Raw genomic sequence first — 23,081 nt, forward strand, 5'->3', positions numbered from 1 at the left:
CAGCAATGCTGACACTTGGCAACACGGACTTCAGAGCAGCCTTGACAAACTTCATTCTTATCCAAGACAAAGGCTGCATTCCTGGTGCAAGGTAACACAAGGTTCTGCCTCTGAAACAGGAGATTCACTGAGCTCAAGTAAGCTTGACTGTGTCTCCAAGGTCCTCCTCCAGAGTAAGTCTCCCTCTCTGCTGATGTCCTTCCAGGTCCTTGGCCCCTCACTTTTTAAAGGGAGTGAGTTTGTTGAAGGTATGCCAGAAGAGGGATGGCTTCCGCTTGGGTTCTGCCAGGGCAAAGACCTGCTGCTGCGGGACGCTGGTAGGCACAGTGATGTGTCGCTGGTGAAGGGGATGTAGGGTTTGGTGTGGAGGAGGCACAGGACACCCATTATAGCTCACACCTGCAGAAGGAACAGTTGGAGAAAGCACCTGAGTCAGCCAGGGAAATTTAAGCATGGAGCCAGGGGACATGATGAATTTTGCCGTGATCTTGAATGGCAGAACTATTAAAGGTCACCTTTTCTGATGTTTGATTTTTTAATTGCTGCATTGAGTTGGCTTAAGAAGACAACAGCACCAGTAAAAATAACATTACAGAATTACCAAAAACAAGCAGCAGTTTCACACAGCTGGACTATATTGTTTGCACAAGTAAATTCCGGTATTTCTAACGAATGACTTCAAACAGCAGATACTAATACTTCAGTCCACTCTCAGAGTAAGATTGGGTAAAATACTGCTACCAACAAAAATGTTGTTTCTTTATTTTGGAATATATTTTTATGGGTTAATGTTCTTAAGACTTTGAGTTTTGTGCATTCTGAACAAAATCACCTAATCACAAACTTTAGCCACTTCCCTGAAAATCCAGACAGATTCTATGGGTTATCTAGTGATTGATAAAGAGAAGATGCTTTAAGAATATTAATCCCAGGGAACAGAAGACAACCAAACATCAACTCCTTCACTCCTAAACTCAGACTTAAATCTTGTTCCACTTTTCTCTCAGCACACTAAAGATTTGCCCAAGTTTGACTTTAAGATGGAAAAGGACAAAATCTGTTGTGATTGTTTCTGTTGTGATTATTTTCTGAGAGAGGAAATGAATAAAAAAGCCACTTCCTGATAAACAAGCTTCTACTCCATCCTTCCTTCTACAGGGATGCCAGAAGAAGCCATTATGACTGTTATTGGAAAAAATGTAACAGTGTGGCTTGCAAAAAGAACTTTAGGACATGGTAAAGAAGGCACAGAATTGGTAAAGAAGAACAAGCTCTTTCCGTAAAAGCAAAGGAAGGAATCAGTAACACTCATTTCTAATTTAACCTCTGCATGCAGTTCCTCACAACCCTAAAATAAACAGCTCGCCTTACCTCTTGAGAATCTTCTCTAATATAAAGAATACTGACTCGTCCGTTTGGAAGAAGCTCAGGGAGCTGATTTAGCAGACAGTTTATAGAGACATTGGAATTTAATATTAAAATACAGGTTAATGGCAATAATTTGGCTCCATGTAAACCACAAAAAATGTTTTTAGAAGACTGAAGAACTCAGTCACAGCCAGACTCTGCTATTTCCTGGCAAAAAGATCACTGGAACACAGTAAGAAGGTAATGCAATTCTGAACACCCACCTTTCATTTTTCCTTGCCTTGACTTACGGGCATTCTGCATGGCTTGTTTCTTCTGGTTTTCTGAGATTTCCATACCTACATCAAAGTGTAAATTAGGGCACTAGTACATAATTACTGTATCTAATACTTGGTTACATTAAATTAAAACAAATAAGTAAACTATATTTTAAACAATTTTTAGTAAATCTAGTAGTAATACACCTGAAGTTTTTAGAAGTATATTTTATGTTGTCATATGAACTTAAAGGGAGTTTTACACTGGGATAATGATAGGTAAGTCCAGATAAGAAAAGATTTTTTAAAAAAAAAGTGTACAATAACATTTCTGAAATCTACAAGTCACTAAGTAATGGATCACAAATGCAAAATCCTTTTGTTTTTCACTCACTCTGAGCTAACCTGGGTAACAAACTGGAGTCACTGCTATTGCAGTAGTACAAATCTGGGTATCTTTCCCTCCACTCAGAGGAGAGTATCACAAAATTTGCCAGACACTGAAGCAGGCTGTGATGTGGTTTTGGCTGCATCATTCTGGGGCTGGATCCCTCACTCGGGTTTCTCATGCACCTGTTCACATATTTGTGTAACTTACATGAAGCACGTGGGCAACCCTATGCTATTTACTACCATGTGGTAGGCGTATAACTGAGCTGTGGTGAGTGCAGAGATGACAGACATCTACTAGAAGGTGGCACCAGAGACCGGTGTTTTCTGGAGCCCAGGTACAGGCACTCCAGTGTCCTCTCCCAGAGCACAATACAGTTGAGATATATGGAAATGTCGCATTAGCACAAGGTGACAGCAGGGTGCACATGCTGTTTCATTTCATGCTGTGCATACGGCTGCATTCATTTCACTCATAAGCACAGAAGGAGCACAGAAGTTGTGGTTCAAAGCCAGAATGAAGTGTCTGCTTTGGTTCCATTTTGCATCTTCCCTCACTTCTCTATACTTTTAAAAATCCCTTTACTTTTTTATCCTGAACTTATGAAGAAGTTATTACAAATCAGTGTATTAACTTAAAACATCTATAATTTTGGGGTAGCAGAAGTTTTTTTCTTCTGCAGGATTTTTTTTTTCCTTTATAGAAACAAGGAAACAGATTTTTAAAAATGAAAGCAATTTCATCAAGAGAGATCAGACCACTTTCTTAGGGTTACTATTAGTGGTTTGGAGAAGGATTTTCTGGCTGTGGCCTTTTCTCTCTTATATTCATAAAAGCTAAAAAAAGCTAGATATGGTTTGGGAGACAATGACTCACACCAAAGTATCTTTGAAAATAGAAGTAAAATGCCATTTGAAGTTCTGAATTGAAAGAGTATTATTTGTTCTCTGAGTGGTCAGATTATAGGCTTTATGTATAGTCCAGCAAGATAGCTTACAAAATCAACAAGATAAATTTAACATGAGGTTGAGAATACTGGCACTTTTCCATTGGTTTTGGCTAAAGAAAATGTTCAATTATGCCAAAAAAAGAAGAAATTTTAGAAAAGAAACAGTCTTCTGGTTAATGGAGAAGCATCCAAGCCACTGTGACTCACAAGACCAGATGGACATTAGCTATTACAACTCAATCTTTCTTCTGGTTCATCATACCTGTCCCAAAACAGGTACATCAGAATAGTGAGTTGCAACATTTGAAAAGCAAGTTTACAGAAGGTTGGATGCTACATGGGCAGAAAATAGAAAATACTGCATGTGTCTATGTGCCATTATCAAACACACAGTTTCTCTTTTTACTGGTTTTTTTTTTTTTTTGCACTATATTGCACTGTGCCTGCACCAAGCACAACAGAGCCTCCTGTGCAATCCTTGCACTCAGCACCATGGGACTTCATGACCCTAAATAAGGGTTACTGCTGTTATGACAAACCTCACTGCCAGTGCCACCACTGTTGAATGGTTACTCTTTGGACTATCATATGATTTTCATGAGGTCCCAGCAGAACGGTTTAGGGCTGTAGCTGCTAGACCTTTGCAGTTTCCTTATGCTTTGGGATTTCTGTAGCAGTGTCACTTAGGAGGAATGGTAACACCAAGAGAGACCTATTGCTGCCCAGGGCAGAGCCTCAGGAGCTTCCTGACAGACAGCATTTAACTTGCTTGACATACTCTCCCAGTGCTCCATAAAGTAACCACCCAGGAGGAGGTGCAGAGCTCAAGAATGCTTCTCCTTAGAAAGGATGGAAAGAGAAGTATTCACTTGTTCCCTTTTTATTTTCTTTATCTCAGTCCTGCTCACAAAAGTGCAGGAGCTGTGTTTTACTCAGTAACTTCCTTCCATGTCACTGTATTATGGTTCTCATTGTATACTGGAGCAGAGTCGTTCGGTAACTTTGTTGTAAGGGGCATTGTGTGGACAATTACAATCAGATCCTCAGCACTGCTCTATTACCCTCTGATCACCTTCACCCTTTTGCAATATCCACTATTTCAGAGTTCTGTTTAGGTGAATTAGGGAAGGCAGCTACCTCCCATGCCCATGAGCACAAGGTGACAGAGCAACGTCCACACTGAGCAAGGCGTGAAAGCCATCAGCATTGTGCCCATCAACACCATCTGCAATGTCACACCGCAATGTTCAGCACTGGAGAAGAGTCAGGTTTGGAAAGTCTGAGGGAAATTTAGCTGTGGCTCCTTCATTGTCTACTCTAGACTCAAGATGACTGGGATTAATTGCAACACTTGATGCAATGCAAACTGATTTTATATCGAGAATGAATTGGCAAACTATAAGTATTTTCTTCTGCTTATGGACTATCTAAAATACATATGGAAGAAGCCTTATTTTTGTCACACTTACAACAGTATCAAATGAGAGAAAGCCACTAAGATCAGAAGGTTTACCTTTGTAATGTAAGGGTTATTCCTGTCTTCCTATTATTCTGACCAGGTGCTTTACATGAACGTGGAATATAAGATTTGGCATCTTGTTTAAGTTTTAATAATTTCTGACTTGTACTATCCACTTCACTGCACTTCCAGTGTTAACCTGATGTCAATCCAAAGCCTTAGCCTCACGAGTGTTATTGATATTGTTATTACGACTTTTCAGAAATACTAGAAAGAGTTTTCCTTTTTAAAATTAGTGTTGCTGCTTTCTTTGTGTATGTTTTGCCAGTGAAATTTTGTTGGAGCTTTTGTCACTGATCTTAAAGGAAGCATGAAACGATGCAAAACCAAAATAGCAATCCTAGCTATACATTGACACAGAAGACATACTGTCCTTAGAGTGTCCCACAGGCTGCAGGTCTAAAACTATCTTTTTTCCTGCTCACTCAAGGCTTCATTTCTCTGTGCACTGCCCAGTGGTGCTATTGCTGGGTCTGTAATTAATGACAACATACAACTACTGCACAGGCCTCCTGACACAGGAGGTGCTATTATACGACACAGACAGTATAAATCTACAATTATTGCTGCTTGACTTTGTAAAAAAGTGTCCTTTACAAACAGATATTTTTGACCAACTGTTCATACAGAACTGCTAGGAGTTTAGATGGATTTTTATTATTGATTGGTCTTTGTGAATTGCCTCTTGTCATATCTCATCTCTCATTCTGCTTCATAATGCACCAGAATCATATGGGTGATGCTACCTGCCCTGGACCTTTGGCCCACAGTGAAAGGGCAAACACACCTGAATAGGCTTCACTCACACAGCTAAACATGATGTCAAGTAAGAAAGGGACACCAGCTAAACAAGACAGAGTGCACATCTGTACAAAACTTAAATAGCTGCACAAGTTTGTTTTAACCACTCTTCGGAGAGCAAATTGCTCCACTCACCCATTTCCTTGTCTTCTCGAACTCTTCTCCTTTCACTTTCACACGCCTCCATCCATCTCTTTTTATCCTCCTGTTTTTTTGCACAGAACAAATGAATCTCTTCTGTTGTTCTGTTTATTATCTTAAAAGCATTCTTGACATTAATGTTGAAGTCTTTATCCCTGCCATCTTCGGTGTCCACAATTTCCATCTCATCCATGTCAATACGATCCTTGTAATACAAGATGTCCCTTCTCAGCAAGTCCTTCTTACAGAAGACAAGCTGATGGTCAAAAAGGAAGAAAGTCCTCTGCTGGCTTTTGCCTTGTTTTGATATTTTGGTCAGTTCTCCTGAGTGGATCAGTTCTGAGCTTCTGGCTAACACGTCTGGTCCCTAGGAAGAAAGATACAGAGATATAGAGATATAGAGATATGTAGTAAGTAAATAACATTTTAAGATCTTACTGTGTGTCTAACCAGTCTCACTATATAACCAAGTCTTAGGTTTACTCACTTTTCTTGTATTTTTATTACTAGATTTGAAAATGTCATACAATGTAAATAACGTCATAGAGGTAAATTCCATCAATGTGTTCTGCTCTACTTTATTTCTGGATAAACAGAGGGAAACATTTAAGTCAGTGAAACAGGTTCCCGTTCTGACAGAACTACCAAATTCCAAATGAGATTCAAGAGGTCTAGCATTTTTAAAAGATCCATTTTTTCATCTCATCTCAAAGGCAAGCATCCATGTTAATACATGCTTCTCTTCCTGAACTATAAACAAGGTTAATCAGTAACAGAAACATTGCAAATGAAGCAACTGGACTTTTAACTGAGCAATGACCACTTGAAAAGCAGACACCATAAACAACCACCTACGCAGAAAGACATATCCTGCAGGGGACATGAAGTATTGTACACAGTACCTTTGCCCAGGAAAGGCACAGGCTGACACTCACCTCCCAGTCTACGATAGAGACTTGCCAACGTGCAATCTTGTCTATGCTTTCTAATCTCCGTTTTCGCTCGTTGATCAGGCATGCCACGTTCTTCATGGCCTCATATGCAGCTTTTATGTTGCTATAATCACTGTGAAATGTAAGCACGTTTCAAAGACCACTTATACAATGGACATGATGCAATCACAAACCATGGACATGATGCAACCACAGTGCTTGCAGTACTAGCCCATATTATCCACTTATCCTTCTACTCAGGTACTTAAAAAAAAAAGACCTGATTCCCGCTATCCCAAACCCCACACAGGAGCCTGTACAATTCAGTGCTGCTGTACTGCCAGGCTTGTCCAGGAGCAAATTATTAGACTGGTGGAAGGAGGCAGAGGAGATAGATTAGTGAATTGCAACACTGTCTCTACTGAAAACAATGGTAGAACTCCCACTGACCTCAGTGACAGCTGTATTTCACCAAAGGACTGTGTTTTTAAGCAAGATTTTAGTGGGATTTTTTTGGGAAGGGCATTTATTTAATCATGTTTAACAACTGTATTTTCTCCTTCTTGTTTCCAATGCCTGGGTCAATGAACACAAATGGGGCATGCTAGGTGGACAGGAAAAAAAACCGAAAGCAGCCCCCAACAGGGTGAGAGAGGAACACAAGAACAGGGGCACCAGAGAGAGGAATTAAAGGAGACAATATGAAGAAAGCATCCTGTTTCCATGGGACAAGTGTGTGAGAGGCATGATGGCCACCTTCCTCTTCCTGCTTTGGGACTAATGCAATCAACTCAGGCCAATTACCCTGTCCTTCTTCCAAAACTCTGCTCCCCTCCTTCTTTCCTGAGCTCTCAACATGCCCATGAATCTCCCCAAGTTGCAGGCAGGCTTTTTTTTCTCCTCTGAATAGCATACATCACTCCTTCACCTTCCTCAAATGGAGTCTCTCAGAAGAGAGAAGAGAAGAGACATATTTCTTGCCCTAGTAGTCCCAGCAGAGCAACTGCTTTTCCTCTTTTATCAGAATGCCTCTCTCAGAAAAGGGAGCCAGAGGCAGAAAACAGCATGAACCAGAAATAAATCCTGCCAAGGAGTTGGCCTTGCTGTCCTTTTTATCTGCTTCTGTCTCAGTTCCAATTTTCATTGGCTGCTGCTGATGGATGCGCTTCCCTTCTGAATGTGTGCATTCTCTCCTCTCTTTATTTATATCTGTGGAAACTCTACTCTGCCACACTGAATATAAAAAGTGAGATTAACAGTAACAGGATCCTACTACAATCAGGGAGACATCCCACAGGGTGACCACATGATATCCATACTGCTACACTTGCCCTTCCTTATCTCAGTTCCTTTTTTCTCTGTTGGTATTTATTCCACACTTGCTACATAACCTGTGGCTTCACAGCAGGCTGTGTATATTGGATCTTCATTTTTTTCGTTAAAACAGAATGCTACCAAAAACCCCCAGCTGGCTGGAGCTTTCCCAAGTCTCCGTGTGGGTGTAGGTCTGCTTGTTTGCGAGCATCTCTGCACAGTGGGCACCTCTCTGTGCTTGAAGGCATCTCTGGATGCTGTGCCACACAAGAGCAAAACAGGTACTACGAGTGGAAGGTGGCAAGACATCACTGTCACTTTATCTGCAGGTTTAATAGCTCACAGAATAACCTCTCTAAAACTAGTAGCAGTGAAAAGAAACTCTTGTTAGCAATTGTTATTGCAGCACTTTGCAGGTAGTCACAGAACTCTATGGAGGCATTTCACATCTAAATGTCAGTACTTCACACACCTTGTATTTTGCTCCTGGCAAAAATCCAGTGGTCTCCAAGGAGAGTTGTCTCATGGTTAAAGTACTGACTTTGGCCAAGGAAGCACTGCCTCAGGCTTCATTTGGACTTGGAGCACAGGGCTCACAATGGAATATTTTTCTTGCAATTATACAAGGTAAAAAGAGAAACACTTATAGATAAAATCTTAATTTAGGCAAAGATTTAATCAGTGCAGGGGTATACCAGGAAGACTAATAATCTGCAACTTTGATTTTTATTTATGCCAAAGGAAAATCTAATATCTGGACTTTACTGCAAACTAAGGCAATGTTTACTAAGTTTCTAAAAAAAATTACCTCCGAACTTGCTCAGGCTGTGGTTTTTTCTAAGACACTCTTTACTTTTTCTTACATCCACAACTTTTATGAGTCCTCCCCTCTTCTTTGGATTTCCTTCTCCTTGATTTCTTTGACACATTGGCCTTTTTTTCACTCTGAATTACACCTACCTCCCTGCATCCTATTTCAGCACTATCATATTTTCCTTCTCCCTCTTTGATTTATTCCTCACTGTGTCTGCATCCTCTCAGTCCCTCGTGCTGCATTTTCAGATACTGTTTTTGTTACTGTCTGTGATGGTTCCAAGATGCCCATTCTATCGTGGTCCAGGGCAGTTTTGCTCCTGATCTCAAAAACTTCAATGCTGTGTCACCCAGAAAACTTGAGTAATTGGGTGCTACTACTGTTACAGAATTTGTTATTTGAGGTCTCTTACCTGTGCTCCTGAGTGGTGTATTTGAGCAATTCTGCAAGCTGTAGAGGATATTTGCAGATTTTCTGAACAGGCGTGAGCAGAAAACCATCGATGGCAATGTCAATCATCTGCTGAAGCAAGCGACAGGCCTCAAAGAAGTGGCGGTATTTGCCCTGCTTCATTAGTTTGGAGAGTTCAATGCAGGCACTGGGATGATTGTTACAATACTCTGAATAAATAGCAAAGCCTTCTTGCTATAAAAAAAAGGAAGTTACAGCTTTACTACAGTATTTGTCTATAAAGGAGAAAAGCTATTTTTGTAACATCTACGATACAGAATTAGATTAAGTAATCCCTTTTCTATATTGCTTCTAGGCTGATCAGCCTTGAAAGTATGCAGAGATCTACTCTGTAGCTGTCAAAACTATGTACTTTCTTTGTCAGAACACAGAAATAAAGGTCTCTGTTGAGTCAGGATAATCAAACCCACTTTAAGAAGTATTTTTCTTTGGGAAGACTGCTATAGGTTTAGCAAGTGTCTATCAAGAACTCACAGCCTATTTCCCCACTACCTAATTCCCTTTACATCTTTATGAAGTTTTTGCATGCTGAATATGAGATCACTGCAAATAATCCAGCTCATCTGTGATCATTACAGTTTTGACAAGGAAACTTAGAACTGTTCACAAAATTACATGATTGCTAAAGATGAGGACAAATCTAAAACAAATATTTATTTATTTAATGGCAAGTTACTTCACATTCTAAAATGCTGCCAGTTTAGTATTTAAGAAGCACTTGTTACTAAAATCCCCTCCTAATATAGTAACTTGGCTTTTTATTATGATATTTTGTTAATTTCATAAATAAAAGCAACTTTTTCAACCTACGTGTTGAAGAAAACATGACCCTATTTCACTTAGATGAGGCTCCTCTTTGTTGTACTGTTTCTCAAGATCCTTCAGAAACTTCCTTTGGAACTTGTAAATATCTTCAATATTTCCAAAAATGGTGCTTAACTGAGATGCAGTGAACATTCCTGTATGTTTGCGACACTGCCGAATGTAACCCTGAAATGAAATAAAAAACACTCCTTAGTCTGAGGATGTGAGACAGGTCCTACCCTGAACAAAATCATTTGAGCTGGCAGGACCCCTGTGCTCTACAGGCAGGGGAGTGGCTTCCCAGCCACACACCAAAGCACAAGTTCAGATTTGCATCTGAGATGTCCACACATGGATTCCTGGGGTCCAGCTCCTGTCTCCGGGTACCCCAAATGAACCAGGGAACCTCCCGAGTGTAAAGCCCACTCACATCTCCCTGTTACGAATACAATGCAGGGATTGAACCTCCAGGAATAGCTGCTGTGCTCACAGTCTCACAGCAGTTATGGCACGAGGGTTCAGGGAGTGCAAAGGTTAACTGATGTGACAGGGGCTATCTGCCAGGCTCCTCGATTTGGCTGCTGTCAGGCAGGTCTCCCCTGAACAGCTCTTGGAGCAGACAGCTGAAATAGCCTTGCAGTTGCTCTGGTGAGGTTCACCAGGAAGCAACACTGACTATTGCTGGCCCCGTTATGAATATTCCTGTCTCCTCCACAGCCATCTGCTCTGAGAGCTGGGCAGTGGCTACACTGCAAGCCAGCTACCGCACTTCCTACTGTACCAACAAGGAAAGCTAATTCCTGTGCGGCTCCTGTAATGTGGACTGCAGACACTTCTTGAATGTAAAACATGTTTTATGGTTTATACTCCAGCTTCATGATCCTGGCTACAATCAGCCTTAGTGATTCATTCTAGGGCTGAGCTTGCAAATTTGGATTACTATCTGTGTAGCTCTTCTGGCTTAGTCTTAACTCGAGTGTATTTTCAGCCTTAAACCCTACTTGGCACCACCCTACAGATTCACTCTGAGGACAGCAGACCATCTCTACCCTGTATGTTGCACATGGCACATTGCTTCTCTTCTTGGAAAACGTGTGCTTGCTCTCTTATACTAAACTCAGAGGCTTGCCAGATTTTAAAAAAGAGGTATAGAATATATGTATTAGAAAAAATTGATTAATTAATATCTGTCTAAGTCTTAACAGGTCAGTAAAATAGGAGAGTCATGTTCTAGAACTCAGCTAACCATGGGAGCAACATAGCTGAGTGTACAAATTCTTCCCTGACCTTTCATGCACACAATCAATCTTTCTAGCTTAAGTAAATAATGAATAGAAATGACAAAATTTACATTTAATGTTTTAAAATAAGCCAACTAGTAACCGATTTTTTGACCTAAAAATGAAAGGAAAAATAAAATTCAAAACCCACTGTTGCCTTGTCTACTTTGCTGTGCATGAAATAATCTAATGGTAAGTGGTGGACAGAATGACAAATACAAGGACAGACTTAGCAAACCAAGGGTACAAAGAATATTTTTGTAAGTTGCTTAGCACCATTCCAGATGCAAACCACAAAGACAGATCAAATACAGGTCAAATGCATCACAACCTATGTCAAAAGAGGCAAACTTCAGTGAAAAGTATTAAGAAGCTTCCTGCCCAAGTGTGAGCCTCTAACAAATATTGAGAAAAATAGCAGAAAATCACCCCCATTTTACGGTTCAAACAAGCAAGGTAGATCTAAAACACCTTTAGATTTCTTCATAGCTTCTAAGCATCCAGTAAAAATCTCCTCACTCAAAAAAACAGGAAAAAAAAACCACTCAGCAAATACACTTTCCAAGTTACTTCCAAGAGGTTTTATCACTGAACTGTAAATTATTTTATTATAGTTACTCAAAGTTTTCTATATAAAGTGGTAAAAAGCTCTAAATAAACTGGACTTCCTTCTCTCATTTATAGTGGAAATAGCAGTCAGAGAGGCACTTCTTCGCTGTCAAAAATGGAAGTTTTTTTAAAAGAAAGGAAGCAATGGCTCATGGCAGTCATCAGAGAGGAAAGCCGTAAGAGGAAACAAGAAGGATTTGACTGACAGCCTCAGAAGTGCAATTGGGAGTATTTTGATGTGAGAAACCACTGTGGGTCTCAACTTATATGGAATGGTTTGTTCCCGTTAGGTCAGCAGAACGTCCTCAGGTTAAAGCATGTACCTCACAGATGTCCTTGAGATGCTTGATATAGACTCGTTCTGTTTTCATAATTTCCTGTATAACGTTGGTTCTCATCTGATCCCTGTTTTCAGCTATTTTCTGGCGATGCTTGCTAATATCTGAATCTTGTTCTTCGTCCTGGATATTACTACAATTTTCTGGCACTTCTTCCTGATTAACTCGCAGCTGCAGCCAGAACAAACAAAGCTATTAGAGTGAAGCAGAAAGTTTTACAATATGTGGTAAAACTCTTACAAACTTCTTATACTTAAGAGAAGAGTGGACACAGAAATGTTCCCATTCTCACCTTATAGAGGGGGTTTCACAACAGGATTTATCTCATTGTACTCACTGCACGTTCAGTTAAAGTTGAGATTTCTGTCTGGTTAAATACATGGCTTTCTACTCACAGTATTTGAGAGAGACCGTGCTGTGCTGTCCACATGCTTTTCAGAGTTAAGCTTATTTCTGACCCTTACTAATAGTTGATGTGTTTGGCCAAGTTAGCATAGGGGTAAAACTTACAAAAGTAGACACTCAACCACTTTTCAACAGTTTCCCTCTACCTCATCTGTATGATGTGGATAGCAGCACCTCATTTTTTAACTTCTGATTGCCCATGTTGTCTAGAGATCTAGGAAAGTGAAAGAGAGGAACCACTGCTGCACATTGTGTACACAGTACTTCATGCAGTGTGGCCCAAGCTTCACTACAGGTTCTCAAAAGATAGTTCAAATTATTTTCTAAAACATACTTCAATTTTATACCATCTGAGAGTTATACTGTCATTAATCTGGGTGAGCTCTGATTGCGAGTTCAGACTGTGAACCAGATTCCTACACTATGTCATTGACAATAAATTAAGCCCTATTTTACCAAGAAATCCCTGCAGCATAGCTCTCCCCAACCCCTTAGGAGAACTGTTGTGTCCTCTCTGTATACACTCATGACTTCTGGTTGAGCTTGCTGCTCTTGTAATCTCTTCTTGAGAAATTCCTTCGGTTACGAAGGGACCAAACAAAGGAAGAAGACAGAGTAGAAGTTGTCAGAGGAGCTAAGGGATCTTAGGGTGTGATTCCCTACTGCTTTTTTCCTTGTAAACTCATTAGGGGTTACACGGCTGATGTTCAGCTATAAACATGCTGAGGATCAGGTATGAAATGTAATGCCATGACAACAGTTGCACTCTGCTAGGAATCTTGCAATGGTGCAAAAGCAGGAAGCAAAAGAGTTACTCACCCTGACAAAGCTAGCTGGAAACCAGGCTTCCTTGTCCTCATTTCTTCCCCACCACCAGTCTTTGTTGGAAGCTTCTAGAACTCTAATGACATCTCCAGCTTTGAAGCCCAGCTCCTGATCATCCATAGTGACATGGTCCCAGAGAGCCTCTGCATAGACGACGGTGCCGTCACTTATCAGCTAAGACAGGAAGAAAATGAGATTGTGAAGGACAGAAGATAAACCAGGAAGTGTTTATAAACAACAGAGATCAAAATAGCTCACTAGAGTGCCTACTACTCCTGATGTTACAGGATAAAACTAAAATTTAAGGATTTTCAGAAATGTATGCATATACTCATTAGTGAAAACAATTAGAATCCTGCTCCAGAGCAGTTACAGAGGGTAACAGTTACAGTCTGTGATGGTTTAAAACCCAGGGGGAAAATTAAACCCACTCAAGCAGCCCCCTTTCCCCCACTCCCTTCCTATACTGGAGGAAACACTAGATGTTATAAGATGGAATCACAGTCTACTGAAAAACTGCAATAACCATGACAATGTTAATAAAAGAGCGTACAAAAGGAAGTTTACCCACAAGAAGGTATTTACCATTGAACAAACAAAACTACTTCCCAAAGAAACTAGCTACTGCCATTGAATTTTTTATGACCATGAGATCTCCGACCTGTAGAAAACATCCCTCCACATCCCCCATCCCTGTCCCTGCCCTCCCTATCCCATCATTCCAGCAACGCAAAGCCCCGGACATTACCTCATTAATTGCTAGCTGTTCTCCTCCGGGCTGCAGGTACCTGGGAGCAGCTTGGCAGAGCTCCTCGTAGCTGTAATCTTCCTCACTGCCATTGTCATCCACTAAGGCTGAAGATTCAGTCGCACCATCTGCAGCAACTAAAACAAAAGTGCAACAGCTGTTTGCTTCATCATTTTTATGATTCAAAGAAAAACAACAATGCAAGAGGAATTGCTGAGAAATTGCCTTTGTTATCACGAATAAAACAATAGCAGCAGAAGAGGAGGGCAGCATAGCTCTCAGGAAAACCACCTTTGTGTCATTAAGTATGTTTTACTCTTCTTCAGAATTTTCTCATTTAGCACCTGATAAAACTGAGAGACTTTTGTATGCAAAAAACCAGAACTACAACAATGCCTTACTTATTTTTTACCAGAGGAAACCTCAAATGACCTGTATCAGAAGGGAGGGCCCTGAGGCCATTTCCCAGGTGGCAGATGAGAAAGCTTCAGCAGCCCCCAGCAGTCAGTGAGGACACTGCCACCCCCAGGCTGGGTGCCCCCACACGGTCACATCCCCTGCGGGAACATAAAGACCCAGTGGTTCCGTGCCCAACCACCCACAAGAGGGGTGGGCAGCCCGTGTGCAGCCCCAGCTCTGCGCTGGCTGCTGCTACCTCTCCCATGCACTGGAGAGGCTCTGGCAGCAGCAAGGCTCAAGGGGACAGGGAGTCCAGACTGGACACAGTGGAATGGCCTTACAAAAAACCTGTTCTAATTGTCCCAAATGACAAAAATGTCTTGGTTTAACAACTGTACATTTTCTGGCCAAAGAGGCAGCTTTGTATAGAAAGAGAGGCCAAGACTAAAATGGGCTTCATCTTATTACACAGCCACATAAGCCAGGAGAAACAGTTACTGTATAAAACTGTAAAACCCATTTGGGGTATAGCACTGGGTGACAGATCCCTTTGGCGATCACCTCCGCACTGGCAGAGGAAGAGAACTGGGGGCTGACCTCAGGAACAAGTCTGACTGCCTGACTGACACCCACACTGCTCAGTGCTGGACCCTGTCCAAGTGGGTTTGCCTGTAATGTTCGAACCACCCGGGATCAAGAAGCATTCATGACCAGTCACCCCGTGTCTGAGTGCACTCTCTGGTCCTTGTTAATTTATTCCTAAAGATTTATTCCTATGGCAAGTCCAAGCTGTGAACTAGAGTCTGAAGATCATACAATGCTCAAAAAGGCATTAAAAATAAAATTCAGAATAGGCTGCTAGCACTGAACTCTACTTAAAGTTAGTGTGATCCAGCTAAGCTGCCACATACTCAACAAAGCAGCTCTTATTCCTGAGTGCCTGGGAAGGGACCTTTAAGCAGAATTATTGAACCTGCCAACTCCAACAAGCAGCAAGGCTGAGCAGCAGGACCCTGATGCTGTCTCTTCTCTACTCTGCTTCAAACCTGGGTACTGCCTGTCTGCTGAGCTCTGGGCTCTGGATGGGTAAGAGTCACAAAGGGAGAACTCCTGGCTTTACTCCATGCACCCACTGCCACCAGGCACTCTGCTGCCATCTGCTATTTACCTTATAGGGAGAAATACTGCAATCTCCTCCTCAGGGCACGCATACCATCACTAGCATCTTCACTCATCTGAGCATTAATTTGCCAGAGAGATCAAAGCAGATCACCACACAGACTCACTAAAAAACTTGCAAGATTTTTCTTTCCATTAAAAATGGAAAAGTATGGCATAATCTTGATACAACAGAACATGGCTATTTGACCATTCTGTTCTACTCCCTAGCATTTTAAATACACATTCACACTAATGGTATAATCTGCCTAAGAATGGAGGATGCAGAACCCCTATTTAAAAAATCAAGATTTTTTTTTCCCTACAAACTCATTAAACTGAGCACTGACAAACTTTTAAAATACATCTTGCGAAACTTACTGAAAATGCTTTATTAAAAAAAAATCTGCAAATAAATATTTCATTAAATCAATTTTTATCTTATAAAGCAACACCCAAAAAATTAATCCCAGTGATCCTTTATACATTTCCACTGTACTATCTGGACTGCCTGTGGGGTTGTTCCAGTAATAACGGCACATCAAAATTACCTAATTCATATGGATCCAGGCAAAAAATAACTACCATTTTGGGACAGAAAGCTGTTTGTTACTCTGTACCAAATCAACAAGCTTACATTGACTTTGTAAGGTAGAACCAGGTGAAATCAGTCACTTGCATTCTGCATCTTTTCCTCTACTGTATACAGACAGAAATACCAGAGGGAGGGGTGTGCTTTCCCGGTTGCACCAACGGGATGCAAAAAACTTAAAAGACAGCCTGGGACTGATGCAGACCTCCCAGCAGCTTTTCACCAGTACTGCAAGTTCCCATGGATGACACAGAGTAAGTGTCATCAGAGTCAGGCTTCCACCATTTATCAGTTCAATCAGAAAACACCATGAAAAAAGCAAGAGCGAGCATGTTCTACTCACACGTACCCATCTGAAGGCTCTCCAGACTCCAAAAACGTGCCATTGCCCCCCTGGCTACCATGCTGCCGTCAGACCTCTAACAGGTGATGATGCTCAGTCCTACAGGGCTGGTGGAGGATCACAAAAGGCTCTGAGCTACCCACAGCTCGGAGGAACAGCCTGTTCACTGCCTTCAGCTCCCGGCGGTGCCTCCGAGGCCGAGCCCAGCTGGGAACTGCCAGCAGCACACTCAGCCGCTCAGCCTGGCTGCCGCGAGCTCCTGGCTCTCTGACATCATGGGGTGCCCTTAGGGAGGAAGTTCCAGAAAAGAAACAAAAACCTAGCTGCCTGGCCCTGGCCGTGCTGAGCCTGTAGCCGCCCAGACCGTTCCCACAGAGCCTGAACATCATGAACAGAGCAAGCCAGGGAGTGCATTTGTTTTTCATTAAAGCAGCTAAATGCGATTTCAATCTATATTCAAATGACTGCAATCCAGAGGGAGAGACTATTCGGATGGGAGCTGGGAGTTCCTTTTATTACAACACTGTTCAGAGTATCGGTCCATCTTTGTCATACTCTACCAGCTAAAATTCCAGTAGAATTAAACAACTAAGGTATTTTTTGCACAATTTCTCTTGCTTCACAGGCAAATGCTGTATCATTATTTAGGGCACAAGCAGCACAAGTGTTAAGGCTACAGCAGACTGCTCCCAGGAAAAGAGGGGAGGAGGGAGATATTTCCTCACTGAAACTACAAACTTAATCCAGCTGCTCCATGAAATAGGGAATGAAGCAGCAAAGCACTCAAACCACCCAACTTTCTCTGGGTCCGACCCAACCAGAGCACAACCTCATTCATGGCCCAGCATTCACCACCCCTGCATCGGTCCTCCTCCCACAGTGAAGCTGGATCAGTCCATGCACTGGAAGCAAAGGCAGGAGCTGCTCCCATCAGGAGAGTGCACAGCCTGCTGCAACCTATGTCTGTACACAGCACTATGCTAACTGTTTGGAAAGCCCCATAAACTTTATGGCTTCTTCTTTACCTGCAAACTGTTGCTCATCTGAGCCTGTCCTGTGACTGGGGACTGCCTTCTCCAGGGATGTGTTCAGAAAACCCTGGAGGCATTTCTGCACACAGCAACTTCTCAACACCCACTGAAATCACATGGTTTTCTCCAGCGCTGCCTCAGACAGAGAAGGAAAGGCCAAACATCGCCCTGCAATATTAATGCCCCCTTCCTGCAAAAATCCTGTTTGTGCTGCACTGCATGGGAGACTGAGAGATATTAGCTTCTGAATCTCTTAAACTTCCCTATTATTTCTTGCTGCAAGGACTCCAGTTGGATAGCAGAATAAAAACAAGCTACTACAAAAGATCTTCACAGACAGCATTTTTGTTGGCATAAGCCATTAAAAAAAAACAAGCCGGCAAACAGAAGTGACACTGATGACGCTGAAGTGCTGATGATCCTGGCACCTGCAAGCAAAAACTTCACACTTTTAATCAGCCAGAGCACAAGCTCTTTGCCATGTTAAAACCCTGCCCACCAGGGAAAAACAGTTCAACTGCCAAAGGAAAACCAGATCAAACCCCATACAGCTCTTTCACAAGACACTTTAAAAACAACCTCTGAAAAACAACCCAAAAATCTTTTGGTCTGATTTTTGCAGAAAGGAACAGACTGCGTGCTTTTGCCCAATGACTAACCTAATGCCACTGTGGGATGCTGCTGGGATGGAGGGGGCTCTGCTGTCCCTCCCTTGCATGGGCACATCTGGCAACTGTGCAGCCACAAACTGAACCACCACAAAAGTACTCATTTGGGGTGAAGTGGTGGTGGGTTCATTGCCTTGTAGATCAGCCAGGGACAGGAGGAGGTGCAGGCTGTCCTTTGTAGTGGCAGTTCACAGTGACCTTGTCCAAATGCATGCTGAGCTGGCTTAGCCACTGCACAGGGCACTCTGAAAAGGCTGTGGGTAGCACTTACTAAAATACTAAAATCTACTTTATCTGCCGCAAGAAAATTTAGTTCTAGATACACTCCGGTGTCACAGAACCCTCCATCCTGGGGCAGACCACAGGTCACCCCCATCCACTTCTCTGACAGCAGCCAGTAGAGGATGCCCAGGGAGGAACACAAAAATAGATGAGGCATGTGATGGCATTTTTCTGATGTACTTTTCTGAATTCCAGTTATCTGCAGATCAGTCAGATCCCTCCTGGGGCAGAAATTATATCTTTGTGTTTAATGAACTGGATTTTTCAAACCACTTTCGGAATTTTTTTAAACTGCTGGGATGTGAAATATAATGTGTAGCAATTAGTTTTATAGTTTAATTTTATAGAGTGTGAAAACTATCTTTTATTTTGAGCTTGCTCTCTGGTGATTTCATTTGGTGGCCTTTAGTTCTTAAATTATTGGAAACAATAACTATTATCTGTTCATTTTTCCTATGCCAAACAGATTTTTATTCTATTGTCCTTTTTTCCATGTTGCAGAGCCCAAGCCACATTAATCACTCCTCCCAGAGAAACATACTGACTCTATTTTCTTGTCCTTCTGCTTTTCTCTGTATCATTCCTTGTAAAAAATGCCTTTTGGGATGAAAGGAACAGGGAGATAGCCCCCACACACACCAGTGGCACAACTGGGCCCTCTGTTTTGTTCTCTATTCATTTCAACTCCTGCCCTTTTATTTACTGTTTTGACTGTTACTAAGTACTGCATTGACTCTTTAAATCTCTGTTAAGATTGCAAGATCTCTTCCTGAATGACAATATCCAGTTCAAAGTCCATTCTTCTGCAAGCACATTAGGCTCTTTTCCTCCTCCACATGCGTTACCTTGCCTTTACCAACGCCTGGTGCCAGTGCAGTGCCTCATGTCTCACTTCTAGTACAGTGAATAATTAAGCACACCAGCAAGAATTACCATTTCATTTTATACCTCCCTTCCCACATCATTCATGCAGACACTGAACACTTGATTCCACTCATGAGCTCTCTCCTTAAGAAAACCAACCACTTTCCTGAGTCATTCCCGAGCTGTGCTCCACACAGGCCAACTTCCAGTCCCACACAAAAATATGCAAAAAAGATGGGTTAGTTTTTAAGAAAATTGCTCTGCAGTGACAAACTGGCAATCTGTTTAATATAATTTAAAACTTGTAACCCTTTAAGTGCAAGAGTAGCAATGTAAGTCTCAAGGGAATTTTTCCTTGTGTTGTCTGATTCTTACTGTTTCCTACAGATTCCCTGTCTTCTAACATATGTTTTTCTAAAAATTTACACCTCCACTTTTATCTGTCATTGCTATAAGAAGGCATGCAACATATTAGGCTTTAGCAAGTAACTAAAATAAGATACCACTGCTTTTCAGTGCTTGAGTTTAGAATTACTTTCTATAATAAAGGGCTTTTGTGCTATCAAATTTCACTGTGCATGAGCAAACAAAAAACTCTCACATGTTCAAAGACAAGGAAATTCCTTGTGATTTAAGAGAAAAAAGGAAAGAGATCAGAATGTGTGACACTAGTCACTTTAAAATTTCTTCTAGAGCTACTTAACAGATCTTTGCAACTGCGTTCAAGCTGTGAAGTCCATGATATTCCCCACTTGCCTTCACAGGTTTGATTTCAGAAGCTTTTCCTGCTCCACTTCTATGCCTATTGTAAGGTCTCATAAAAGTCACATCTAACATAATCAAGGTTGCTTTGGCTACATTGTCCTGAAAAGAGGCAGAAATCTTGGTTTGTGTATTGGTCATCCTGATGTTTATGTTTATGAGACCAGTTATTCAAAAGCTAAATACCTGGAAAGATACTGCTCTCAGGCAGTTGCCCTGGTAACTAATACTATTTTGTGTGGTTTCCAAACATGAATTGGAAAGGATAACTAAAAATAGAAAAAGTAATTCCTACTCCATGATAATAAAAGAGCCTCTTTTTTTCCCAAACTATGTTATGGCAGACCTGTTATTCTGTGAGTGATTCTTCTGGAAGCATGGACTGAGACACCACATAATCTCAGCCAGAGTCACAGCATTCAACGTCTAATTTATCTAATCTGGATCATTATGTGTACTACAGCAGAACACACTCCAGACATGGGTTTTAAAGTAGATCCCAATACTTTACTACAATATAAATTAAAAGGAAAATACAAAGGGAGTGTATATAATTGCCCTGGTTACAGAGAAGAGGGGGTGGAGCTTTTAGCGCTGTGTATTCCATACCACCCACATCACTGCTGGGGCGTGGTTTTGGCAGGAAAAGCCGGGCACTGGAAACCAAAGTTTGCCATCTTGCTGGATCTCTCCAGGGAGAAGGTATTGGGATCAGCCAAGTGGACCCAGCCCCTCTCCGCCACTGTCGGTCCCTTTCCCCTTCCTTCAAGTTGCGGCTTTAAGACACAGTGCTGAAGGACAGCGACGAGTCCGAGACGCCGCTCCCAGGGAACAAAACGCAAGAGAAAGAGGCAGCAGCATGGAGCTGAGCCCAGCCCAGCCACACAGAGCACAAGCCCCAGAAGGGCCCAAGAGGAGCAGCACCAGTGCTGGAGGCAGCTGTGCGGAATCGAACCAGCAAAGCAGAGTGGTCTGAGGCAGCAGTGTGGCACAACATAATGATCAAGCTTCCAAGGGGTTTGTTTGTCCTAGTCCTTCATTGTTTTCAGACTGGGGTGGAGGAGAACACTAAGCAGGGGAAGCTCTCCTTGATGTATTGCCTTTGTGTCCCAAATACCTCGTGGCCCAGATGCAGGAACAGTGATGATATTGCCTTTGTCTGGAGACCACACCAGACAGTGTCTTCAGGAAGTGTTGGGGTTTTTTTCACAGTGATAAATGCCCTTTTTTGTGCGTAGGGCACCTTCTTTTTGCATACTTTTTGCTGTTAATACTGCTGTTGTCGTTGTGATTTTAGTAAATTGTTATCTCGTAATTTCTCTTTATTATCCCTCCATTACTGGAAGGGGCAGGCAGAAAGGGAGTGGCTTATTTGGAGTTTAGTTCCCTAAACCAGCTGTCTAAACCAGCAAAATAATGTATCTCAGAATCACAGAATATTCTGGGTTGGAAGGGACCCACAAGGATCATCAAGTGCAACCCGTACGTGAATGGCCCATATGGGGATCAAACCCACAGCCTTGGCATTATTAACACCATTATCCAACCAACTGAGCTCATCTCAGTGGATTAGTCCTTCTCATTGCCATGGTTAGAAATTCTCAAGTCTGCTTCTTGGAGAGCACCTCCTGAAAAAAACTGTCATGTTCTATTCAAGACAGCAGAATTCAGTTTTAACATGTTCTTACATAAATTAATTTGTAATTAAAGCATTTTTGGCAGAATTTGGACAACACTGCAGATAAAACTTAGCTAAGAACCATAGAAGCCAAGTACTGATTTGTAAACACACATGTAATTTTAATAAACATTGAAAATGCTATTTGTTAAGTTTCCTACTTCAATCACAGGAAGCCTTGATCCAGAAGGTTCAGGGTGAAGGTTCCCAACAGTGCTTTGTTCACTCTTAACAGTGAAAGATAGAAAGTGAAAATTTTGCTTTTATTTCCAACTCTTGCCAGTGTCTGAAGGAACAAAAATGGTGTTAACCCAAGTTCTTCTGGTCCCATCTGTGAAGAAATGTTCAACTACTACTAGACCAGTTAATAGACTACTCCTATTAACTCCAGATAGCATTGCATGCTAAAGTAAACAATTACAGCAAAATTACACAGGACACATCAGCAAGCCTGTTAAAGGGCAATGCTTCCAAAAAGGCACTTTTTTCCAAGAACCTGTCCCTCATGTACCAGAGCCTTGCTTGGGCTACACTCACCAACAAGCTGCTTAATTATTTAAGGCTTGCCTATCTAAGTAAAGCCGAATGCGCAGCAAACAGAAAATTAAAAATACATGTGTGGTGTGGCTAGGGTTCAGGTATGAACTCAAGCATATTTGAACTTTCTTCCTTCATAATCTATTGTCTTCAGGCAAGTATGTGAATAGAGAGTGGAAGATACAGAACTGTAGGTGGTACAGAACAATAAACCATAGCAATGTCAAACAGCAGACTTGAAAAAAGTTTTACGTGAGGACAGCAGCTACCAATAAGAAACTCACAAAACAAAGCAACTTAGCTGGGTATTACATTGTCACTGAGTTGGTCTGCACCCTTTTGTGTTCCATACTATATTCTAATTCTTCCTCAGCCTGGGGTGTGACTTTCTGGTCTAAAAATACTTGCTCATCTTACCGTTAGATGTTCTCATCTGCCGCCTCCGTCCCACTCGGTCCAGGCCGATGGGGGTACTTTGTGAGAAGGTGAGTGGCCGGAACCTGGCTGAAACAGCCTTGTACGGGGGCACCTGGTGTGCTGGAACGGGTGGCCGTGTCACAGGCTACCGAGAAAACAGGAAAATCCAGTATTAGTAAAGCTGTCAGCAAATCCAACTGAGCAAAGCTCAGGTATGAAGTAAGGTTTCTCCAGATAGTCCAGGTAATTACATGGGCAGTAAAATCCCCTATGTTGAAGTGACATTGCTTAAACACTGCATACCATGTCCGCCAGCATCACAGAACAAGTTTTATTACATTACAGGTCTTTGTTACATTAAAAACTCCTTAGCCTTCTGTTGTG

General features: G+C 41.8%; 1 protein-coding gene across 3 annotated transcripts; it reads right to left on the reverse strand.

Annotated features, from left to right (window-relative positions):
- Positions 1 to 217: 217 nt before the first annotated feature.
- On the reverse strand, positions 218 to 22,788 carry SPATA13 (spermatogenesis associated 13; the record flags this gene model as incomplete). 3 transcript variants are annotated; one of them, XM_082277409.1, is made up of 10 exons in its annotated part: positions 218 to 399; positions 1,632 to 1,706; positions 5,421 to 5,793; positions 6,362 to 6,491; positions 8,899 to 9,131; positions 9,768 to 9,947; positions 11,974 to 12,159; positions 13,213 to 13,392; positions 13,967 to 14,103; positions 22,698 to 22,788. In XM_082277409.1, the coding sequence occupies 10 exons, from the start codon at positions 22,711 to 22,713 to the stop codon at positions 218 to 220; spliced, it is 1,692 nt and encodes a 563-aa protein (XP_082133535.1). The 3 variants fall into 3 exon arrangements, with proteins under 3 accessions (XP_082133535.1, XP_082133534.1, XP_082133536.1); XM_082277408.1 differs by lacking the exon at positions 22,698 to 22,788 and adding an exon at positions 16,465 to 16,519; XM_082277410.1 differs by lacking the exons at positions 11,974 to 12,159; positions 22,698 to 22,788 and adding an exon at positions 16,465 to 16,519.
- Positions 22,789 to 23,081: the final 293 nt, after the last annotated feature.

This window comes from Coloeus monedula, assembly GCF_965178545.1.
Source record: "Coloeus monedula genome assembly, chromosome: 3".
Classification (NCBI taxonomy): domain Eukaryota; kingdom Metazoa; phylum Chordata; class Aves; order Passeriformes; family Corvidae; genus Coloeus; species Coloeus monedula.